The sequence below is a fragment of the Hippopotamus amphibius genome, chromosome 9 (genome assembly GCF_030028045.1).
Source record: "Hippopotamus amphibius kiboko isolate mHipAmp2 chromosome 9, mHipAmp2.hap2, whole genome shotgun sequence".
Taxonomy (NCBI): domain Eukaryota; kingdom Metazoa; phylum Chordata; class Mammalia; order Artiodactyla; family Hippopotamidae; genus Hippopotamus; species Hippopotamus amphibius.
The window spans coordinates 75524778-75547833 of record NC_080194.1 but is presented as its reverse complement, the minus strand read 5'-3'; the positions used below and the strand labels follow the sequence as shown (position 1 = coordinate 75547833).

The window sequence follows — 23056 nt, the reverse complement described above, 5'->3', positions numbered from 1 at the left end:
CACTACAAAAAATCAAAATACAAAAGGCAGTAATGGAGGAGACAAGGGACAAAAAAATAATACAGAAGACGAGCAGCAAAATAGCAGAAGTCCTTTATCAGTTAATTAAGTGAAAATGGATTAAACTCTCCAGTCAAAAGGCAGAGATTGGCAGAATGGGTAAAATAACTACATGCTATGTACAAGACAAGTCCTTTAGATCTAAACACAAATAGGCTGGTTTAGTGAAAGGATAGAACAAGACATTCTATGCAAATAATAACCAAAAGAGAGCTGAGGTGGCTAACTAACATCAGACGAAACGGACTTTAAAAAAACTGTTACAAGAGAGTCTTCGGGGTGGGCTCTGCGGTCTGCGGCGGCGGCGGCGGCCCTAAGGAGGCGAGGCCAGCGAGGTGAGGGGTGGCGGATGGCGTTCATCCGGTCCGCTGCGACCTTCACCTTCGGTGGGGCCTGGGGGCGGGGAGGCCTGGGCCGCGGGGCGGGGCTCGGAGGTCGTTGGGGTGCAGGAGGCCTGAGCCGCCGCGAGGAGACGCCGCGGGCCGCTGGGCCTTGCCGCCGGGCCTCTCGACTGACGACGCTCCCGCGGGGGCCCCGCCTGAGAAGGATGAGGCCGTGGAGGATGGAGGAGGGCGAGGTCGAGATCCAGGAGCTCGGGCCGAGCACTAGTTCTCCAGGTGGGAGTGGCAGTGCCTGGCCGAGGCCGAGCAGGACCAGCCGCTGCCCCCCAGCTGCAGTAGGCGTTGGCGGCCGCCTCGCAGCCCGAGCACAAGCAGCAGAATTCGTGGCACCTGTTCCAGAACTCTGCCACCGCTGTGGCCCAGCTCTACGAAGACCGAGTGTGTCAGCAGCCAGGACTTTCTCTCTGGGTTCCCTTCCAAAGCGCAGCCACCGCCGTCATCAACCTCTACAAAGAAAGTGTGGATACCCATCAGCGAAATTTTGATATTGGAATTAAGATTGGCTATCAGCAACGCAATAAGGATGTGTTGGCTTGGGTTAAAAAGCGCAGAAGAGCTATTCGTAGAGAAGATTTGATCAGCTTCCTGTGTGGAAAATTTCCTCCACCACGAAACTCTAGCGCTCCCCCAAGACTGACTGTAGTGTCCCCTAACCGAGCTACTTCAGTGGAAACTAGCTCATCTGTAGCGACTGATATGCAACCCTTCCCGGGAAACCATGGCTCTGCATGGTAAAGCCGTTTAAACATATTTCTTTGGGAAAATGGTTAAGAGTGTGCCTGTGGACCCAATTTCACATCTAGTTTTAGGTCCAGATATATTGTCTGTTTTTTGTCTATTTTTTTTTTTTTTTTTTTTTTTTGGCACACCGGCTTAGTTGCTCCGTGGCATGTGGGATCTTCCTGGAGCTGGGATCGAACCCGTGACCTCTGCATTGTCAGGCAGATTCTTAACCACTGCGCCACGTAGGAAGCCCCTGTTTTTTGTCTATTATAGTAACTACTTGCTCTAGAAATGTTTAAATAGAATGTAAGCTAAGAACTTAAATGGGCAATTTTTGAATGTTAGCCAGACTATCCTAAAAAAGGTTTTAGAAAGTTAGTTTGAGCTGATTGGTGTTACAATAACAGCATCTTTTGCAACACTGATTAGAATTTATTGCTTTACAAAACAAAAACAAAAAACTGTTACAAGAGACAATGACAATGTATATTGATTCACCAAGAAAACATAACAATTATAAACATATGCATGAAATATCTAAGCCCCATAATGTATGAAGTAAACATTGAGAGGATTGAAGGGAGAAACAGATAGTTTTACAATAATAATTGGAGATTTCAGTGCCCTACTTTCAAAAACGGATAGGCAAGGTAGACGATGAATAAGGAAATATAGGACTTAAAGAACAATATGGACCAGTCAGACCTAACATATACAGAACACTACAGCCAGCAACAGCAGAATACACATTTTCCACACGTACTCATGGAACATTCTCTGGGATAGATCATATGTTAGGCCAAAACACAAGTCTTAATTGAAAAAAATTTAAGCATAGAAAGTATCTTTTCTAATCACAGTGGAATGAAATTAGAAGTAAATAACCAAAGAAAACTAGAAAATTTACAGGTATGTGGAAGTCAACATACCCTTAAACCAATGGGTCAAAGAAGTTACAAAGGAAATTAGAAAATACCTGTAGAAAATGAAAACACAACAGACCAAAACTTAATGGGATTCAGCAAAAGCAGTACTAAGACACATACATTTCAAAAAAAGAAATAAATCAATAGCAATCTTACAACTTAAGGAACTGGACAAAGAAGAACAAACTAAACCCAAAACTAGCAGAAAGAAGGAAGTAATAAAGATGAGAGCTGAGGTTAATAAAAAAGAGAATAGAAAAACAGAGAAAAAAATCAAAACAAAAACTGCTTTTTGAAAAGAACAAAATTGACATACCTTTAACTAGATTTAAGAAGGAAAAAAGAAGACTTGAAATATTAAAATCAGCAAAGAAAGTAGGGCTATAATACTGATTTTATGGACATAAATAGGATTATAAGAGAATGCTATGAACAAGTGTATATCAACAAGTTGGATAACCTGGATGAAATGATCAAATTCCTAAAAACATAAAATCTAGCAAAACTTAATAGTAAAGAAGTAGAAAATCTGAATAGACCTACGGTAATTAAAAACAGAAAAGCTTGGAACAGGTGGCTTCACTGATGGATTCTACCAAACACTTAAGGAATTAAGATCAGTCCTTCTCAAACTCTTCCCGAAGATTGAAGAGAATACTTCCTAACTCTCATTCTATAAGGCCACCATTACCCTGATACCTGATACTAACATCAGGCAAAACCACTACAAGAACGCTGTAGATGAATATTCCATAATATTGATGCAGAAATCTTCCAGAACATACTAGCAAATGGAATTCCACAACACACTAAAAGGATTATACACCATGAATGAATGGGATTTGTTCCCAGAATGCAAGAATCGTTTAACATATGAAAATTAAGGTGATACACCACATTAATAGAATAAAGGAAAAGAACCACATGATTATCTCAATGCAGAAAAAATATTTGACAAATTCAACACCTTTCATAATATAAAAAGGAAAATTACAAAAGTTGGTGAGGACATGGAGAAATTGGAACCTGTCTGCATTGCTGATGGGATCATAAAATGGTGCAGCCACTGTGGAAAAGTTTGGGAGTTCCTCAAACAGTTACACATAGAATTACAATAAGATCCAGGAATTAAGCTCCTAGGTACATACCCCAAATAGTTGTAAGCAGGGACTGAAACAGATGTTTGTACACCATTGTTCACAGCAGCATGATTCACAATGGCCAAAAGGTAGAAACAACCTAATGTCCATCAACAGATGAATGATAAACAAGACATGGTAGACAGCACTCCATGTCTACCGTTTACGTATCCATGGATTTAACAAACGCAGATCCAAAATGTTTGGGAAAAAGATTCCAGAAAGTTACAAAAGGCCACACTTGAATTTGCTTTGCTCTGGCAACACTTTATGCAGCATTGGCACTGTATTAGGCATTATAAATAACCTAGAGATGGTTTGCAGTACCTGAGAGATTGTGTAGGTCACATGCAGACACTAGGCTGCTTCATATGAAGGACTTGAGCGTCTGTGGGCTTTGCTAGCCAGGGGGTCCTGGAAGCAGTGCCCTACAGATACCGAGTATACGTGCAGTGGAACATCATTCAGCCTTGACAGGCATGGGATGCTGCTACGTGTTACATGGATGTACCTTGGAAACATCATCCTGCATGAAGTAAGCCAGACATAAAAGGACAAATACTGTATGATTCCACTTATGTGAGGTCTATCGAGTAGGCAAATCCAGAGACAGTGGCCTGGAGGTTGCCAGGGACCGGGATTTGGAAGAAGTGTGGAGCTGCTGTTTAATGGGGACGGAGTTTCTGTTTGGGACAATGAGTAAGTCGTGGAGACAGATGATGGTGTTGGCTTCACACATTGTGATTGTACCTAATACTACTGAGTTTACACACGTAAAAGTGGTTAAAATGGTAAATTTTATGTTGTGTATGTTGTACCAGAATAGAAAATACTGTTAAATAGTGATGATGGTGAGAATGTGGGAAAAGTGGAAAATGCAGTGAGAATACACGGGGCAGAGCCCCACATCTCACATTCAGTTGTAAGAATCTCCTGAGATAAAAATACCACATTTGGTAAAGGGGAAATCTTGATTGTCACCCTGACTCTGATTTTCTGTGTTCACTAACCTTCAGCTGGGTAGGAACAGCAGACTCTTTACCTGCTGCTGATGGTTTTTAAGAGAGTCCAAAAGCAAAACCTCAGACATTATTGTTCAGTGAAATTCACTGCAGATTATTCACGACCACATAAGTATTCCTTTTACATACTTTGATCATGAATGCAGTTATGCCAGTTGATTTTCTAACTGATGTATTTACTGAAAGAATTCAGGAAACCTTACATAAAAATTTTTATGTAAGCTTAAGTAGTTGTTAAGTATATGATTTCTGGTGCATTGTAAATATCAACACTTTAAAACTGATACTTCATTTTTTTTGCATACCAAGTTGCTTCCAAATGGCATACTGATTTCACTATCATTTTAGAAATAGAGAAGTGTTTTACGATTTAATGTTGAAATAATTATAGATTCACACGAAGTTGCAGAGGTAGTACAGAGTGGTCCAGTGTACCCTGCTAAGTTTAAAAACAAAAATTCAGAAAGAAAACTTTCCTACAATGAATTTTTGGTCCAGCCCAACTCTGGAAGACAGTTTGTTAGTTTCTTAAAAAAACTAATCATGCCACAATATACGACAGGGTTTGTGCTCTTGGGCATTTGTCCCAGAGAAAAGGAAACTTATGTTCGTACAAAAGTCTGCACACAAATGTCATAGCAGTTTTATTCATCATAGCGCCAAACTGGAAACAGCCCAGATACCTTTCCGTGGGTGAGTGGTTAAACAAAGTGTGGTGCGTCCCTAGCGCAGAGCTCTGCTCAGCTGTAGAAAGAAACACACTGTCGTTACACACAAGGTGGATGGATCTAAAAGGCTTTATTCTGAATGAAAAAGCCTCAAAAGGCCACCGACTGTGTATTTCCATTTATATCGCATTCTCCAAATGACAGAATTATGGCAATGGGGACAACAGCTGCCAGGAGTGAGGGATGGTGAGGGGCTGCAGGAGGGAGGTCTTTGGTGATGGAAGAGGTCTGTGTCTTGATTGCAGTGGTGATTACAGGAAACTTCGCTTGTGATAAATGATGTGCAACTATCCACATATACCGTACACACGTCAGTTTTCTGTTTTTGATATTGTGCTATAATCACGTAGGATGTAACCTATTGGGGTAGGCTGGGTGAAGGTCACATTAAATGAACACAGTATACTTGGAACTTACCACACCTGCCTCCAGAGGAGTCTTACATTTGGTTCGGAGGTTTTGATTAGAAACAGACAACTACATATATCTTAGATTCCAGGTCCAAGATTTAATAATGGATTCCTGGGCAAGATGAGAAAGAGTAGCCGCATTACAGCTCTATGAACAAACTGAATTCAGCTAAATGATTTTCTGGAAAATTCAAGGAGATCCAGTCTAGAATATAAAAAATGCACATTAATTTATTCAGCAGACACTTTTGGAGTCCCTATTAAATGCCATTCTACACTAGATTTGAAAATATGAAGATGAGTACTTAGGATACTTGTTTCTTTGTACTGTTATAGAAAGTAAGCTCCATGAGGGCACAGATTTTTCTCTTTTATTCATATATTATCCCTCATGTTTAGGCCAGTATCTGGCTTAAAAAGGCAATAAATAAAAAATTGCTGAAAGACTGGACTGTCCCAAAGAGCTTAGAGTCTGGTAGGCAAGCCAAGGTTGGGTATGAAATGGAAGAGGAACAACTACGTGTGATAGGATGCTGTAACGGATTTTACCCATTTTTCTTCTTCCAAAAACCCTTTGCTCAGTCTTACATAATGCAACCTCCATGTATTCCCACAGCACTGGGAGGCTGGCTTGTGTCAGAACCTCATGCCCACGCACTGGATTGTATCTGGAGGAATTACCTACCATGTCTTCAAGCGTTTGATCCTTGGCTTCCAATCCTCACAACACTATTCTGATACACAACTTACTACTATATTTTAAGTGGGAACCTTGGCAAAGTAAGGAGTGTTTCTATGTTTAAGAACTGCTTAGGAGCAGAAGGAAATGCTGAGGACAGACTCGGTGTGGGGCCTCGGCAGACCCAGGGCCTGGCTGCTGTGCACTTCCACTAGCTCTGCACATGCTTGTGTGGTCCTGGCGCTTTCTGAGACACCCTGTTGTCTAGAACTGGCATAGCAGTGGCTGTGGCACTGACTCAGGTGCTTGGGCAGGAGGGAGTTGGGCCTTGGGGCACATCCACTTACCTGCAGTGTAGGGGGAGAAAAGAGGTGATTATGTCCATCATCTGGGGCTATGTTACCTTAGCTTCTTTTAGGTTGTAAGAAACAAGTTGGCTTGGTTTACCTTACAGGTTTATTGTGAAGAGTCAGCCCCTGTGGAAATCTGACCTTTGTAGACCCTGGAGTAACCTCAGTGTCCCCCTTCCTGTCCCCTGGCTCGTCTGTTGCCAGCTCTGCATCCTCAGGCTCTACTTCAACTGTTTCTCCTGTGACTGTAAACTCTAGTTTATTATTCTCTTATTTCTCTCAGCTTTACACTTCTCAAAAGAAAGGCTCAGATTGGGTTGTCCTGTAATTATCCAGTTGGGCAAAGCTCTCATGACTTACCTCTAAGGCCCCTAAATGGCCTTTGGGTCGGAAGCTGGTTGCTGGTCACAGTCATTTGGGACCACAGTGTTGGTGTCTCATCACCTAAATTACAGTGATCGCACTCAAAGGACTGTCTGAGGTCACTTTCCTTAGAGGGAACCTATGTGGCCTTGGTAGATACTCAGAGCATCTTGTGTTACTCTGTTAGGGGGTGCCTGGGGGCTTCCAGATGGAAGGAGGAGTAGAAAGTGCTGCATGCGTGTGGGTGGGTTTCCCTAAAAGGAGTAGTGCATGGTTACAAAACAAAACAAAGCAAGCACTGCTTGTCCTGGATCTGTTACCTTTTGTAGAAGTGACTGTTTTAGAAACTAATGACACTCAGATATATTATACTTCTGATTTTCATCCCTAGTATTAAATTCTTTAAGGCTTCTGCTGTAATTAATGAAGTCTTACTAAATAAGACAGAAAGCATCAAAACATATACAGTATTTGGAATGTATTACATGTAGCTGAACCATTAAATAAGATTTAAAAACAAAAGAATGGATTGTTGTGACCTGCAGCTCAGAGTACAAGCCTTCACATTTTCTTACCTGGTGTAGTAACTGAGGTCCAGGGACCTTAATGAGGGTGAGTGTAGGAAGGTCTTCTCTGGGGCTGACATGGTTTCCTAGAGGCCAAGTAGCTGAAGAATGACATTTCGTAGGTGGTCAATGTACCAACTTGATCTTCTCTTCAAGAAAATCAGCTAAGACATTTTGAGATCATGATAACTAATTTCACCGTTGTTTAAACACAGAGATAAGTCAGGTGCTAGTTTTGAAAGGGATCACCATGCAAATAGCATATTTTGATTTCATCAATAGCTGCATTCAGCTAAATAAGCTTCATGAAAATCACCATGTTGTTATTGTTCTTATTTTACCAAAGACTGATGCAAACTTTTAAAAAAAAAATACATCTTTATTGGAGTATAACTGCTTTACAGTGTTGTTAGTTTCTGCTGTACAACAAAGTGAATCAATCAGCTGTATTTATACATATATCCCCATATCCCTTCCCTCTTGAGCCTCCCTCCCCCCCTCCCCCCCCCCCCGGAACCCCTCTCCCACGCCTCTAGGTCGTCACAAAGCATGGAGCTGATCTCCCTGTGCTATATCCAGCAGCTTCCTGCTAGCTAGCTATTTTACACTTGGTAGTGTATATATATATATATATATATATGTCAGTGCTACTCTCTTACTACATCCCAGCCTAAGCTTCATGAAAATCACCATGTTGTTATTTTTCTTATTTTACCAAAGACTGTTGCAGAATTTTTAGTGGATTGGAATCATGGGTTAGATAAACAGCTAATACAGTGAGGTTGTCTCTTACCTGGTTGGTAACTGTACCCAGAATGTCCATGCCATCCTGCAGAGGAAGGTTCCATGCGGGAGGGAGGACTGACAAGAAGGCCCATGTGGGTCTGGGAGATGATGAAAGATTAACAATGACTCTAAGCAAGAGAAAATTCTTAAAAAAATTTTTTTATTGAGTTAACATTGATCTATAACATTGCATAAACTTCATGTGTACAACATTATACTTCTACTTCTGTATCCACTACAGCAGCTTAACACCAAAAGTTTAGTTTTCACCCATCCCCACCCCTCTCGTGACCCTTACTCTCTTCTCTGTATCTACATGTTTGTTTTAGTTTGGTTTGTTTTGTTCATTTATTTTGTCATTTTGTTTGTTTTTTATATTCCACATATAAGTGAAATCATATGGTATTTGTCTTTCTCCATCTGACATTTCACTTAGCCTAATACCCTCAAGGTTCACCCATGTTGTTGCAGATGGCAAGATTTCATCCTTTTTTTATGGCTGAGTAATATTCTATTCCATCCCCCCTCACACACATACATACCCATACACCCCCCCCCCCCCCCCACCGCATCTTTATTTTTCCATTGATGGGTACTTACGTTGCTTCCATATCTTGGCTACTATAAATAATGCTGCAATGAATGTAAGGTTGCATATATCTTTTATAATTAGTGTTTCTGTTTTCTTCCAATAAATACCCAGGAGTGGAACTGCTCAGTCATACTGTCACGCTAGTGTTAGTTTTTTGAGGATATCCATACTGTTTTCCGCAGTGGCTGCACCAATTTACATTATCCACGGTGTGTAAGGGTTTCCTTTTCTCCACATCCTCACCAACACTTATTTCTTGTCTTTTTTGATAATAGTAATGTGACAGATATGATACCTTATTGTGGTTTTGATTTACATTTCCCTGATAATTAGTGACGTTGAACATCATATCTGTTGGCCATCTGTATGTCTTTGGAAAAATGTTCAGTTCCTCTGCCCATTTTTTAATCAGATTATTTGGGGTTTTTTGGTTGTTGTTGTTATGTTCTTTATATATTCTGAGCATTAATGCCTTATGGAATATATGATTTGCAAATATCTTCTACTTGGTAGGTTGTGCTTTTATTTTGTTGATTGTTTTCTTTGATGTGCAGAAGCTTTTTAGCTTGATGTGGTCCCATTTGTTTCCCTTGCTGAGGAGGGATACCTAGAAAGATATTGCTAAGACTGATGTCAAAGGTGTAATGCTTATGTTTTCTTCTCGAGTTTTATGGTTTCAGGGCTTACATTGAATCTTTAATCCATTTGGGGTTAATTTTTGTGTATGGCATATAGTCATCTAGTTTCATTTTTTCACATGTGGCTGTGCAGTTTTCTCAACACCATTTATTGAAAAGATTGTCCTTTCTCCCTTGCATGCTATTTGCTCCTTTGTCATGAATTAATTGCCCATATATGTGGCTTTATTTCTGGACTTCCACTTCTGTTCCATTGATCTGTGTATCTGTTTTTCTGCCAATATCATGCTGTTTTGAGTTCTCTAGCTTCATAATATAGTTTGAAATCAGGGAGTGTGATATCTCCAACTTTGTTCTTTTTTTCTCAGGATTACTTTGGCTATTTGGGGTGTTTTGTGATTGCATATAAATTTTAGAATTTTTTGTTCTATTTCTGTGAAAAAATGCCCTTGGGATATCGATAGGGATTGCACTGAATCTGTAGGTTGCTTTAGGTAATATGGACATTTTAACAATGTTCATTCTTTCAGTCCATGAGCACAGAATATCTTTCCATTTCTTTGTGTCGTCTTCAGTTTCTTTCAACAACGTCTTATAGTTTTCTGTGTACAGGTCTTTCACCTCCTTGGTTAAATTTATTCTTAGGTTATTTTATTCTTTTTGTTGCCATTATAAATGGGATTGTTTTCTTAATTTCTCTTTCTGCTAGCTTGTTAATATTTAGAAATACAATAGATTTCTGTATGTTGATTTTGTACCCTTCAACTTTACTGAATTCATTTATTATTTCTAATAGTGTTTTGGTGGTGTCTTTAGGATTTTCTGTATATAAAATCATCTCATCTAGGGTCTTCCCTGGTGGTCCAGTGGCTGACCCCTTGCTTCCAATGCAGGGGGCCCAGGTTTGATCCTTGGTCAGAGAACTAAATCCCACATGCCTAAACTAAGAGTTCATATGCTGCAACTAAAGATCCTGCATGCCACAACTAAAGATCCCACATGCCACAACCAAAACAATCCCATGTGCTGCAACTAAAAAAATAAATAAAAAATTAAAAAGGTCCTGAATGCCACAATGAAGATCCCATACGCGACAATGAAGATCCCACACGCGGCAATGAAGATCTTGTGTGCCTCAACTAAGACCCGGCACAACCAAATAAATAAACTTAAAAAAAAAAAAATCATGTCATCTACAAATAGTGATAATTTCACTTCTTCCTTTCCAATCTGGATGCTTTTCTTTTTCATGGATAACTGCTCTGGCTAGGACTTCTTATGTTGAATAGGAGTGATGAGAGTGGGCATCCTTACCTTGTTACCAATTTTAGAGGAAAGCTTTCAGTTTTTCACTGTTGAGTGTGATGTTAGTTGTGGGTTTGTCATTCATGGCCTTTATTATGTTGAGGTTCCTTCTATATCCAGTTTATTGAGTTTTATCATAAATAGGTGTCGGATCTTGTGAAATGCTCTTTCTGCATCTGTCAAGATGCTCATGGTGTTTATCCTTCATTTTATAATGTGATGTATCACGTTTATTGATTTGTGGATGTTGAACCATCCTTACATCCCAGGATGAATCCCACTTGTTCATGGCGTATGAGCTTTTTAATGTATTGTTGTATTCAGTTTGCTAATATTTTGTTGAGGACTTTTGCATCTGTGTTCACCAGAGAGATTGGCCTGTAATTTCCTTATTGTTTGTTATCTTTGTCTGGTTTTGGTATCAGGATGATGTTGGCCTTGAAAAATGAGTTAGGAAGTGTTCCCTCCTTTTCAGTTTTTGGAGATAGTTTGAGAAGGACAGGTATCAAATCTCTGAATGCTTGGTAGGATTCACCAGTGAAGCTGTCTGGTCCCGGACTTTTGTTTTGGGGGAGGTTTTGATTACTATTTCAGTCTCCTTACTAGTGATCGGTCTATTTAATTTAAATTTTCTTTCTTCACGATTCAGTCTTAGAAAGTTGAATGATTCTAAGAATTTGTCCATTTCTTCTAGGTTGTCCAATTTGTTGGTGTGTAATTCTTCATAATATTCTCTTACAATCCTTTATGAAGAAGTACATTCTTAGAGGGGAAGTCTTGAAAACTCTAGGGGCTTTGTTCTGGGACTAAGAAGGAAAGTGCACTCTGAGAGTTCTTCACTTTCTCTGGGTTCCTTCCAGCGAAGGTCAGACTGAGAGAAAGCAGTCACCCTGCTGTATCTAAGAGACTTTGTTTTGGAATATGACATTTTCCATCCTCTGTGGTTAGTGATTATAGCCTCCATGAAGGGAAAATCTGACCTCAGGTGTGGGTTCTCTGCTGTTATAGAATTGCGTTGTCTCTGATTTTACTTTTCTTTTTCCTTCAGGCTGCTTGATAGGGGCTGTGAATCTCAAATCCAGTAACCGAAACCCAGTGGTACAGGAATTTGAAAGTAAGTACAAGGGAGGCTTTAGGCGAAGGGGCACCATTTGGTGGTCTGGCAGCCAATGCAGGACAGACACACATGGATGTGTTGTGCCTGAGAGGCTTGAGGGTGGGGGGCTCCCCCGCAGTCATCTGATGTGCGCACGTGTCAGTGAAGCACTGTTTCAGCAGCCCATGGGCAGCTCTGCAGGCTTCCTGTTGGCTAAAAACTGATTCCTGGCCCGGCTTTGCATTTACACAACCAAGAACGTTCTTATATACAAGCAGAATATTAGGGGGTACATGTATTGTCTTTAATAAAAGTCTTTGCTAATCATTTTTACTGTTTTTCTGGCTAAAATTAAAGTCTCCTGGAGCCTGCAGCTAGCTAGATTTTTAATCTACGTGACAGACCTAAACAGACATAGCTTGCAGGGTCTGGGTAAACAAGTGAACCTAAAGTCGTTCCACATTCACTGAGAGTTCTCTTTTTTTCCTTTTCTCATTAGGTGTGGAACTATCTTGTATCATTACGGATTCACAGACAAATGACCCCAGGATTGAATGGAAGAAAATCCAAGATGAACAAACCACATATGTGTTTTTTGACAACAAAATTCAGGGTATGATCCTGTAGTCCTCTCCTTTGTACAGAAGGCCCAGGCATGCACTTGTGGCCAGGACTTTGCTCTGACTGGACCTGCATCTGTAGCCAGGATTGGTTTTCTGTCTTGTTTTACGTATGAAAAATTCAAGCATGAGAGAGTAGTGATGATAGTGTGTGGAACCTCCCTGCACCTGTCACCCTGCTTCAGTAAATATCACTTCATCAGTTAGGATTTTAGTCCACGTGCAGCCATCGCTTTGAGGTATCTGCGTGAACGTTCTCCCAGGCCATCTACCTATCATGACCCACGATTTTATAAGTTAAGTGACTTCACCAGCAGGACAGTACGAGCAGCAGAGGGACAGCAGTGCCCACTGCACACACCAGGTGCTGAGTGTACTACGAGGGAGGGCAGGGTGGGGCTGCATGGAGGCGCTGGGCCAGAAGCACGCAGGGCAGAAAGATGTGGAAGCACAGGGAGCTTCTCTGGGGAACTGCCAGCTCTCAGCCCAGTGTGCGAGGGCGGACACGAGGTGGTCTCAAGAAGGAGATGTGGTCTCACTGATGCTTTAGAGTCCAAGGTAGTTGCTTTGCAGAGACAGGGCTGGGGGCAGACACACCTCGGAGCAGGGCCCAGTTCAGGATTCTTCTGCAGAGGCGAGCAGGGGTTCAGGGCAGTGAGGAGAGGGTGAGGGGGACTGAGGTGGGGGGAGGGGGTCACCCCCAGGGGACAGTGGAGGATGGAGGAGTCAGTACAGCTGTAGAGGCAGGTGGGTGTAGGCAGGTGGCCCAGTCCCTCTCAGAACTTGACAGTGAGGGTTTCACGGAAGGGTGGGGCGGCTTTGTAGAAACAACCTAAAGTCACGGCCTTTCTGCTCCAGGTCCTCCACATTATCAGGGGTCACGGGCTCTTAGAAATAGTTCTGTTTCCCCACCAGTATTCTCCCACCTGTTATTTTTGAAGAGATGGCAATGTTATTCTCGGAAAACAAATCGGTTTTCTCTGGCAGCTTCATCAGGCTGTTCCTGGTAAGCCTTGACCAAGCAGGAATGTTCTTAAGCAACTTTCTGTTTCTGGGAATTAAACACTTTCCTCCTAGGGAGGGAAGGGGAGTCTTTACCACACAAAATAGAGGCCTGGAGGGAGACCCTGCCTTAAGGTGGGGCTTTGCCAACAGTGCCCAATGGGTTTGCATTTACTGGTTTCTTACACGGTGGAGGCTCTGATCCCTGCTGACGACTGGATGCTGAACCTTCCCATTACAAAACACCTTTGGAAATGTTTGCCCTCTTATCACAAGCATTTTGCTGCTTTTATTACATTGTGATAAATCCTTCATATCCTTGTCATCAATTGGCAGATTTAGTAATAATTCGTTTCTAATTTTTGTGTCATTTTTTTTTTTTCTGACTCCTTCCCTGTTTGTCAGTGCCCGGGTTCTTCATGCTTCTTTAAAAGAGTTATTGTGTCTTTATGTTTTAAAAAATGTTTTAATTGAGACACAGTAATTCACATATGAAACTAACTATTTTGAAGTGTGTACTTGGTGGTGGTTACTGCATTCAGCAAAGATGCGTGGCCACCACCGTCAGACTCCAGCACGTGCCCGCCCCCAAAAGAAACCCCGTGTCCATTTCCTCTTCCCCCACCTCCTGGCGGCCGCTAATCCACTCTGGACGCTTCCTGTAAATGGAATCGATACGATTCCATTCCATTTGGTGTACGTACGATATTTGGTCCTGGCTTCTTTCACTTTGCTCGTTTTCAGGGTTCATCCATGTTGTAGTAAGTGTCTGTACTCTGTTCTTTATATTGGTGAATAATATTCCCTGGTAGATATGCCACATTTTTAATCCATTCCGTCAATTGCTGCACATTTGCACTGTCCCCATTTTTTGGCTGTTATTAATGTTCATAAACGTTGTACAGGTTTTTGTGCAAATGTAATTTTTCACTTCTTGGGGATAATGACCAGGAGTGCAATTGCAGGGTCATATGGTATCACATGTGCAGTTTTTTGAGAAACCGCCAGACTGTACTCCACAGTGGCTGCACAATTTTACGTCCCCCGGCTCTGTTTCCCCACGTCCTCACTAACACTTGGGTATCCGTCATTTTGATTCCAGTCATCCTAGGGGGTGTGAAGTGGTATCTCGCTGTGGTTTTGATTTGCATTTCCCTGACAACTAATGATGTTGAGCATCTTTTCGTGTGCTTATTGGCTATTTGTGTATCTTTTTGGAGAAATATCTATTCAAATCCTTTGTCCATTTTTAGTTAGATTATTTATTTATTGAGTTGCAGATTTTCATATATTCTGTATACTAGTCCTTTGTCAGATATATGATTTTCTCCCAGTCAGTGGATTCACTTGTCACTTGTGTCTTTTTTTTTTAATTTTTATTATTTATGTATTTGGCTGCGTCAGGTCTTAGTTGCGGCATGTGGGATCTTTTGTTGTGGCATATGGGCTTCTCTAGTTGTGGCATGCGGGTTTTCTCTCTAGTTTGCGGGCACGCAGGCTCTCTAGTTGAGGCACATGAGCTTAGTAGTTGTGACGTGTGGGCTTAGTTGTGCTGTGGCATATGGGATCCCAGTTCCCCAACCAGGGATTGAACCTGCATCCCCTGCATTGCAAGGTGGATTCTTTCCCACTGGACCACCAGGGAAGGACACCTGCTTGTGTCCTTTGAAGCACAAAAGTTTTTAATTTTTTATGAAAGTCTAGTGAAGGCCAGTATAACTGTGTGTGTGTGGGCTTGTGCTTTTGGTGTCATATCTAAGAGATCACTGTCTAATCCAAGGTCATGGTGATTCATGTCTGTTTTTTCCTAAGTGTTTCACAGTTTTAGCTCATGCAGTAAGGTGTGTGTGGAGTGTAGCGTGAGGTGGGGTCCATGTCCCTCTTGCATGTTGGTAGCCAGCTGTCCCAGCACCATTTGTGGAATGTTGTCTTTTAATGTTGTTTGACTTGCTTTCTGTTTTAATGGTGAAGCCTCGCTGGGAATGATGAAAAGGAAAGGAGGCCCTTGCCTTAACAACAGAGACACCCGTCCTGAGTCCTCTTTACAGCCCAGGCTTGCTCGTGTCCTCACAGGAACAGAGACAAGCCAGTTGCAGTCTTCCTGCTGAGGCACCAGAGGTGGCCCCAGAACCTCCTCCTTCAAGCGGCAGAGGTGTCTGTGAAGAGTCTTTCAGTGTCCTGTTTCCTCCTCTACAGGAGACCTGGCCGGCCGTGCAGAACTGCTAGGGAAAACTTCTCTGAAGATCTGGAACGTGACCCGGACAGACTCAGCCCTTTACCGCTGTGAGGTGGTTGCTCGGAATGACCGCAAGGAGATTGATGAGATTGTCATCGAGTTAACTGTGCAAGGTGAGTGGGCACGTGGGGTAGAGGCCCCTGCCCTTGGCTCACACATGTGCCTGTGAAAAAGACCAACTTCCTTCCTTTTCTTCTAGAGCTCTGTCCCTGAGTGGGGGAGCAGGGCAGGGAGGTGGGAGCTAAGGCCTCCTGTGTTGCCTAGGAGGTGAGGAGAGAAGTGGAGCTTCTGCCTCTTCCCTCCACCAGCTGTAGAGGGTGGCGGCACTGGAAATGCTGGGGGGTCTCCTGCGGGGGCAACCACAGGCAGGGCAAGCCGCGGGGGAATGGGCCTGCCCAGGTGCCCGGCTGGCTTTGTTTTTGGAGCAGCTTTCTTGTGGGCTTTGGTAAGAACAGGGCTGACTTTAACTCCTGCTGTGCTTCTCCTGCAGTGAAGCCAGTGCCCCCGGTATGCAGGGTACCACGGGCTGTGCCTGTAGGCAAGGTGGCCACACTGACCTGCCAGGAGGGTGAGGGCTACCCCCGGCCACACTACAGCTGGTACCGCAACGATGTGCCGCTGCCCACGGATTCCAGGGCCAACCCCCGGTTCCGAAACTCCTCTTTCCTCTTCAACCCTGAAACGGGCACTCTGGTAAGAGTGTGGGTGCAGACAGCTGTGTTGTGGGAAGAGTGGTTATTAGGAGACAGTAGACTTTGAAATGGCGGCTATAAACCCCTCACATTGGGGACCCTCGCCTCTGTTTACAGACAGAAAAGTTGTCAGGGGGCAGGGGAAAGGGGGCAGTGACCAAGGAGAGTGTGGGCAGTCTGGCTGCTGCTATTGGCGGGAGGCAGCTGGGACTCGCTCCCTGGCCACACGTCTCACGTTGAGGAGTTTCTGGCTGCGTTTGGCACAGTCATTGTGTCGTGGGCACGACTTTAAAAAGTCCTTCTAGAAACACACTGAGATGTTCGCAGACAACCCCGTGATGGGGAGGTGAGAGGGCAGCAGGTCAGGGTCGAGTGCACGTGAAGCTCGGCTGCTGCTGGCTCTGGCGCCCCCGGCACGGAGGGGGCTCACTGTGCACAGAGCCCTGTCACTGGGTCCCTGTTCATTCCCGATCCCTGAACAGGTGTTCAGTGCCATCCACAAGGAGGACTCAGGCCAGTACTACTGCATCGCGTCCAACGATGCGGGCTCGGCCCGCTGCGAGGAGCAGGACATGGAAGTGTGTGAGTGTCTCTGCCAAGCCTTGCCCTGCAGGCTGGCCGGTGGACAGGATGGTCATGCTTGCTGGTGCCCCTCAGCTGAGACCCCTCTGAGTGGGCACGTAGGCTCCACCTGAGTCCGAGGGGTCTGGTGGGAGGAGACCAGGACGCCCTGAGGAGCAGCTAAAGGACTGAAACATGCGGGTCCTCTTCTCATTGTGTAACCTAACGAAGTTTCATGAACTCCATTTCTTTGGAACTGATAGAATTATTGAAACATAAGGTTGTGTAAGATCTCCAGAAATTTATCCAGTTTAACCATTTTGCAGTAAGCTGAAACCCAGGGTTTAGCCCCAGCAATTTTACCCTATTCAGGTGTTTCTTTCTTTGGGGTGTTGGCTCTAAGGAGGGGTTGACAGCAGGAAGGGGGCAGATTCCAGGGCCCACCCTCACCTGTGGAGTCAGCCTCCAGGGGACTATTCTGGCTGCTGTCTGATTTGGAAAGCTGCTTTTGGTAGGAGGAAGAGTCCAGGGCTTGGTCCCAGACCGCTTGACTCTCTAGGGATGGAGCTTGGGAACTGAAATCAAAATTTTAAATGGACTTTTAAATAACAGTGCACTCACATTCAAGAACACTGTACCAGACGGGGAATTTCAGCAGCTTCTGAGTTAGGTGGCTGTGGTTGCTGCGCCCCCGTGTCGTTTCCGTTGCATTATTATTTGCATGAAGGGCACAGCCCCAGGTCCACACTGAAGGGCGAGAATGCAGCCGAGGGTCTCCTGCAGGATGGCTGGTGGCTGTGAGGCCACGTTTGCACCTCACATTTGCTCTTGTAAGGACTGCTTGAAACTAAACAGTCTGCAACAAAGGGAAGCCCTAGAAATGTAGGAATTTTTTCTTCCTTAGGACTCTGGCTGCTAATTCTTTCCAGTAACAGTGTTCCCGAGATGTGCCCAGAGGATTGTTATGCCTGGCAGGCAGTGCCACGTGGTGTTTGCATCCTTGGCGCAGCGGGTGGGTGTCACAGCCTGTGGGCAGAGGTGCTCCAGGCTGGGGAGGGGCAGGGGTAGCAGGAGGCATGGGGTGGGGGGCCCTGTCTTCTCACTCCTCTTCTCCAGATGACCTCAACGTCGGTGGGATTATTGGGGGGGTCCTGGTTGTCCTGACGGTACTGGCCCTGATCACAGCAGGCATCTGCTGTGCCTACAGACGTGGCTACTTCATCAACAATAAGCAGAATGGGGAAAGGTGAGCTGTCCTACAGGAACAACATTCCAGTGGGCAAATATTTTTGTGATCTGCTGTGGTCACTTAGCTCCTCCTCTGTTTCAGCTACAAGAACCCAGGGAAACCAGATGGAGTTAACTACATCAGAACGGATGAGGAGGTAAGAAGCCTAGATGCCGCGGCGTCCCTAGCAGGGGAGATGACATTCCCGAGAACCAAGCTGGTCAGGAGGAGAGATTTCTGAGTCAGGTCCAGAGCGCGAGGCCCTCAGCCCTTCCCCTGGCCGTGTGTTCACGGGGTATTCAGTCTGCAGGCCTCTCGCCCATTGCTAAGAGCACTTTGTGGAGAAGCTGTGTCAGGCTCCTCTCCCGCCACCGGCTGAGCCCTTTGTGGTCTCCGGCTGCCCTCTAACCCAGTGTTGGCCTTGCAGGGCGACTTCAGACACAAGTCCTCGTTCGTGATCTAGATGGCAGCGCAGCTGCGCGCACACGCGGATACCTCCACGGGGGACCCTGCCAGGAGCAGCCCCATGAGGGGCGCCGGATGGGGTTGGACATGCGCGCAAAAGCTTTTTGTTTTGGCCAAAGTTGACTGCTACTCCTTTCTTACTTTTTAACAAGCCACATGAATAAAAGAGTTTCCTTGAGATGGGCACAGTCACAAGGCCAAGCAGTGACCAGGTTCACAAGGCCAACCCCATCGGGGTCTGGGGGGCCTTGGGGTGGGCGCCGTGGGCCTGGGAGGCATGGTGATCTGCCCCATGGCAGGCAGCACCAGCACCAGCATCCAAGGGCTGGCAGAGGGGGTCTCACAGCCTGAGCCTTAGCTGCAGTGACCTGGCTTCACTTCAGAAGCCCCGAGGGTGCTTCGTCCTAAGGCTTTGCTGTCACTGTCCTAGTGTCCATCTCGGGGAATCTTTTTGGGTCAGCATTTATAACAGCCCAAATCAGGAAGGTAAATTGCTTGTTAGAAGGAGGGATCTTCTTACCTGAAGGAACCCTGCTCATCCACCGAGGGTCTCAGTATTGAAGGAAAACCTTCATCTTACGCTAAATCTGAAATGGTACTGATATAATGTTCTGCTTTTCTATGGGTGTTTATTTTATAAAATTTTAACTCTAAATTTTTGCTAAAGATGTATTTTGATTATTGAAAATTTCTATTTAAACTGTAAATAAGTTGTCATACAATGTTAAATAACCTTTTTTTTTTTTAAAGTTCAACTTAAGGCAGGAGCTCCTAGTTCAATTGGAAACACCATTGATTTGCTTAGGAAACCTTTAAGAAAATTCCAGCTGAGTACTGAGGTCTGTTTGCATTTCTCCAGAAGAGATTCAAGGGGCTCCTGGGTTAGCAGTGAGCTGCCTCTTCCTTAGGCTTATCGGACCAGCTCTGCCCCAGACCCGTGGACACAGGTGTGCAGACTGTGCTGCTCCGGGGTCGGGCTGCACAGCTGCTCCGAGTGGTGTTGGCTCCTGACTCCCCAACACTGGCCATGTGCAGATCACCCATACCTAACAGTGCCATTCACATACCACATGGGTCAACCCAGGACAGGGCAGGGTCCTCGGTGTAGCACACAGCCTGGCTTCTCTAGCACAGAGCTCTGTGGCTGCAGATGGCTCAGGATACAAAGCAGCCCTGCTGTCTGGCTTTTAAATTCACTTTACTTATTTGCGTAGTTCATACAATGGTCCAGGGCCAGAGGCAGTTTTGAAATCAAATCCGTCAACTACATTTATATTTTTTTAAAGACAATGAACCCCACTCTCCCTCTCTGCCATGCAGACAGCACAGGTTCTGTCTTGCCTCACAGGAAGTTGTTCTGCGGGGCCACTAGGCCATCCTCTGAAGATCGGCAGGAAGGGCAGCCGGGCGACGGCCCGACTGGTGGTGGGCAAAGTGTGTGCCTGAGTCAAAGGCAGTTTCCTGATTGTGTCTGACGCTGCCCGCTTTGGGGGGTGTCAGGAGCATCATCCAAAGGCCTTTGTTCCTTGTGAGCAGGTGTTCTTAGCCTCAGACTCGCTGCTGTGTTAACTTAACATGAAACTCTTTGGAGCAAGGAGCTTCTCAGAAGGACGCCTCCGACTCCACTGTGTTACAGGATGGTTTTTATGTAGAACATAGTCATCTTGGGATTAAACTTTTGGTGTCTTAATTTTTTTATACTTTGAGGTTTTTAAAATGAAATACTTGAGACTTATGTTGACCTTTTCTGAGTTGTGTGAACACGTTGCCATGGAGTATTCACAGCAGCAGAGGGCAGCCCCTCGTCATGCTGGGGTACCTGTCTTCTGTTTGTATCTTGAGAGCATAGACCTAAGGCTCTGCCTTCATCCTCAGCTCCTCTTGGTGAAGAGGGGTAGTGCCCTTCTGTCTGTGGGGGCAGCTCCAGCCCCCATCTTGATTGTCATAGTGATGGAGTAGCTTTCTTGTGCCCTAAAACCTCCACCCTGGTGCCATGTGACCTGGCTCTGACAGAGGAGAGAAAAGTGTGTGGGGTCGGGGAGGTCGCTGCCCCTCACTGTAAAAACACAGACAGAAAAGGAGCATTGAGTGCTTTTAAGATGTAAACGTCGCTGGAGACTAAGGCCACACTGGCTGCTGCAGCCTTTGTGTGGCTGCACGTGTACACAGTGCCACAGACTTGTGCTACTAACATACCTGTAAGTTGGTGTTTCTTAAACCTCATTTATAAAAGCTTCTTAAAAAAAAAAAAAAAAAAAAAAAAAAAGGCAGCTTGGCCTCTTCATTTCTCTCCTCCCTGTATTGTGTCAGGCACGGCCCCAGGTTTGAAGCACTGGATGGAGGTGAGGTTTTTCACTCAGGGGCAGCCCTGTGACTCCGTGCACGCGTATCAGTTCACACATAGGAGCTGGGGGCGTCACAATGACATCTCCCTTCTTGTCTAACCACCACGTCACCACATGCAAACAGCAACCCTGTGCTTTTGCTTCTGTAGAACTGGGCTGAAAACGTGAACCAACCAAATTTCTTTCTGGTCATTCTTGGACAAAACATGCACATGCAAGTGTTTTAAGGTTACCTGATGGTGACAACAGAGGAACTTAAGGCCACTCCCCCGCGGGAACAGCGCTTAGTAGACTAGCTGCACATCAGTGCTCCTGCTGCTCCGGGTAAGAAACACAGAGTTTTCTTAAGCAGGTACTGTAGCCTATACCAAGATGTCTGCTGTGAGGAGGCAAAGGACCTGAACTTTAAAGACAGATTGAGTCCTTTTTCCCTAACGGGGAAGATTTGGTTAATTCTTCTTAGACACGTTATGTCAGTTAAGTGACTCCCGATAAAAGCCCTGTGCTAAAAATACTCAAAGGCTGTACTCATGCTTAACCTTTGTTCACTTGAAAGAGCTTTAAGAAGTCTGAAATTTATAAATAAGAATAGAAAAAAAATATTACAATCAAGATTTTGACATCAGGTACGGGAAACTATGTACTCAGTATAAGGAACTGAAACCAGCTAACAGAAGCTTGACTTAGAGAAAGCTCAAGGATTGTGTTACGGACCAGAATAGAGCTTATGAGAATGAAAATATTTGAAAATATCCAGTCCAAAGTTTCCTTTGGTTTTGTTTTCTTTGAATCCACAAATCGCTCGGTTTATTGCACACAGTCAGCACATGACACAGGTTGGCTGAAGTCGAGAAGAGGGTCACAAACCACTGCGGGAGAAGCCGGCGAAGGAGGCCTCTCCACGACAGGGTGTGCAGTCCAGTGTGGCAAGCCCCTCCAGCAGCCTCAGCAGGCTGGAGTCAAGCTACAGTGGAAATGCCTAGGCATTTCTCTGGTATCTTACAGGTTTTAATAAGGAGAAACTGAAAAGGCTGACCAACCCACACAGGTGAATATCCGGGCGGTGCTGGACTTGCAGGAGAGTCCTGTGCTTGCGGTGGAAGCTTCCGGGGCAAGGGCTGCGGTGGTCAGTTGGCCATTTTCAGGGGGGCCTTGCGGCGTGACCTCCTGGGGGCCGTGCTGTCCTTGCCTCTGGCAGGAGATGTCACGTTCCACTGCGGGGGCTGCGGGGGCCTGGGGGGAGTGGGCGAGTCACCTGGGGCAGGACTCCCTCAACGGAAACAGCTCTGAGCTCTGGGCAGGGATGGGGGGAACTTACGGCATGTCGGGCAGTGACAGACACAGAACGTTGTCCCCCTGGCCCGGGGCTTCCGACACCCCCAGACTTCCTGGGGTGCTGGCCCGGCTCGTGGATCTGGCTGGGGGGCACTGGCCTTTGATAGGAAACGGTGTCCGAGGTGAGCTAATGTAGCTCAGTCCCGCTCCGAATGTGACATTCTGGATGGTCCCTGGAGGAGGACAGACAGTGGAGGGTTAGTGAGCAAGGTCGGGTGTGGGTCCTGCCACGAGTCTGTCCAGGCCCCGACGGCCCTCTGAGCAACAGCGCTCATGGCCTTGGTTGCCCACTGGCCACCCGTTGTGTCTGAGGCCTGCACATGCAGCTCAGCGCCCCCTCTGGTCCATCCCCCTTCCTGCCGCTCCTCTGGAGGCCCCTGCAGATGCAGCCCTGCTTGCTCCCTCTCTCCCTCCGCTCACTGCTGCCCTGCTGCTCCCCTGCCTGTCCCCTCCCCTCCCACCTTGCTTGGACTCAGGCTCTCTGTCCCACTGGTTGTGTGAGGTACTCTGGGAACCTCGAGTTTCTTTATCTCTAGAGGAGAGAGACACACCTCCCTCAGGGGAGTTGCCAGGTTTGAATGAGATCATGTGTGTTAAGTCCTTAACACAGTACCCGGTACAAGGTAAGTGCTGAAAACATCAAGCCACGACTGTCATTTACTAGCTGGGGTCCCCTCATCCCCAGAGGTGAGTCTGTGTCCAGATCCATGTGTGCATTCTGATGGCTCTGCGTGCAGAAGGTCTGGCCCCCAGTGCCCCCGTGAAGCCCCCTCCTCATACCTGGTAGG

The 23056-nt window shown here is 45.4% G+C and overlaps 2 protein-coding genes and 1 pseudogene across 12 annotated transcripts in view; 2 read left to right on the top strand and 1 right to left on the bottom strand.

The window, feature by feature from the left end:
- The window catches only part of JAM3 (junctional adhesion molecule 3), a 61452-nt gene extending 39861 nt beyond the window's left edge, over positions 1–21591 (top strand). Inside the window, exons 2-9 of the mRNA XM_057749683.1 lie at positions 11737–11802; positions 12284–12397; positions 15603–15755; positions 16133–16335; positions 16817–16916; positions 18012–18141; positions 18226–18280; positions 18551–21591. Coding sequence (XP_057605666.1) covers positions 11737–11802; positions 12284–12397; positions 15603–15755; positions 16133–16335; positions 16817–16916; positions 18012–18141; positions 18226–18280; positions 18551–18586 — 857 coding nt within the window. The 3' untranslated portion in view covers positions 18587–21591. The remainder of the gene's footprint in view (positions 1–11736; positions 11803–12283; positions 12398–15602; positions 15756–16132; positions 16336–16816; positions 16917–18011; positions 18142–18225; positions 18281–18550) is intronic.
- LOC130860158 (HUWE1-associated protein modifying stress responses 1-like) lies at positions 410–1206 on the top strand (annotated as a pseudogene).
- NCAPD3 (non-SMC condensin II complex subunit D3) overlaps positions 622–23056 on the bottom strand; it is an 86685-nt gene continuing 64250 nt past the window's right edge. For 5 of the 11 annotated variants that reach the window (XM_057749667.1, XM_057749664.1, XM_057749665.1 and 2 more), the window contains 2 exons: positions 22252–22441; positions 7991–8251 (listed from right to left, as the gene is read on the bottom strand). In XM_057749667.1, the coding sequence (XP_057605650.1) occupies positions 8074–8251; positions 22252–22441 (368 nt within the window). In that variant the 3' untranslated portion in view covers positions 7991–8073. Of the gene's footprint in view, positions 908–5060; positions 7532–7990; positions 8252–21689; positions 22167–22251; positions 22442–23056 lie in introns of those variants that run through there. The other 6 variants (XR_009055532.1, XR_009055531.1, XM_057749666.1 and 3 more) reach the window with 6 other exon arrangements.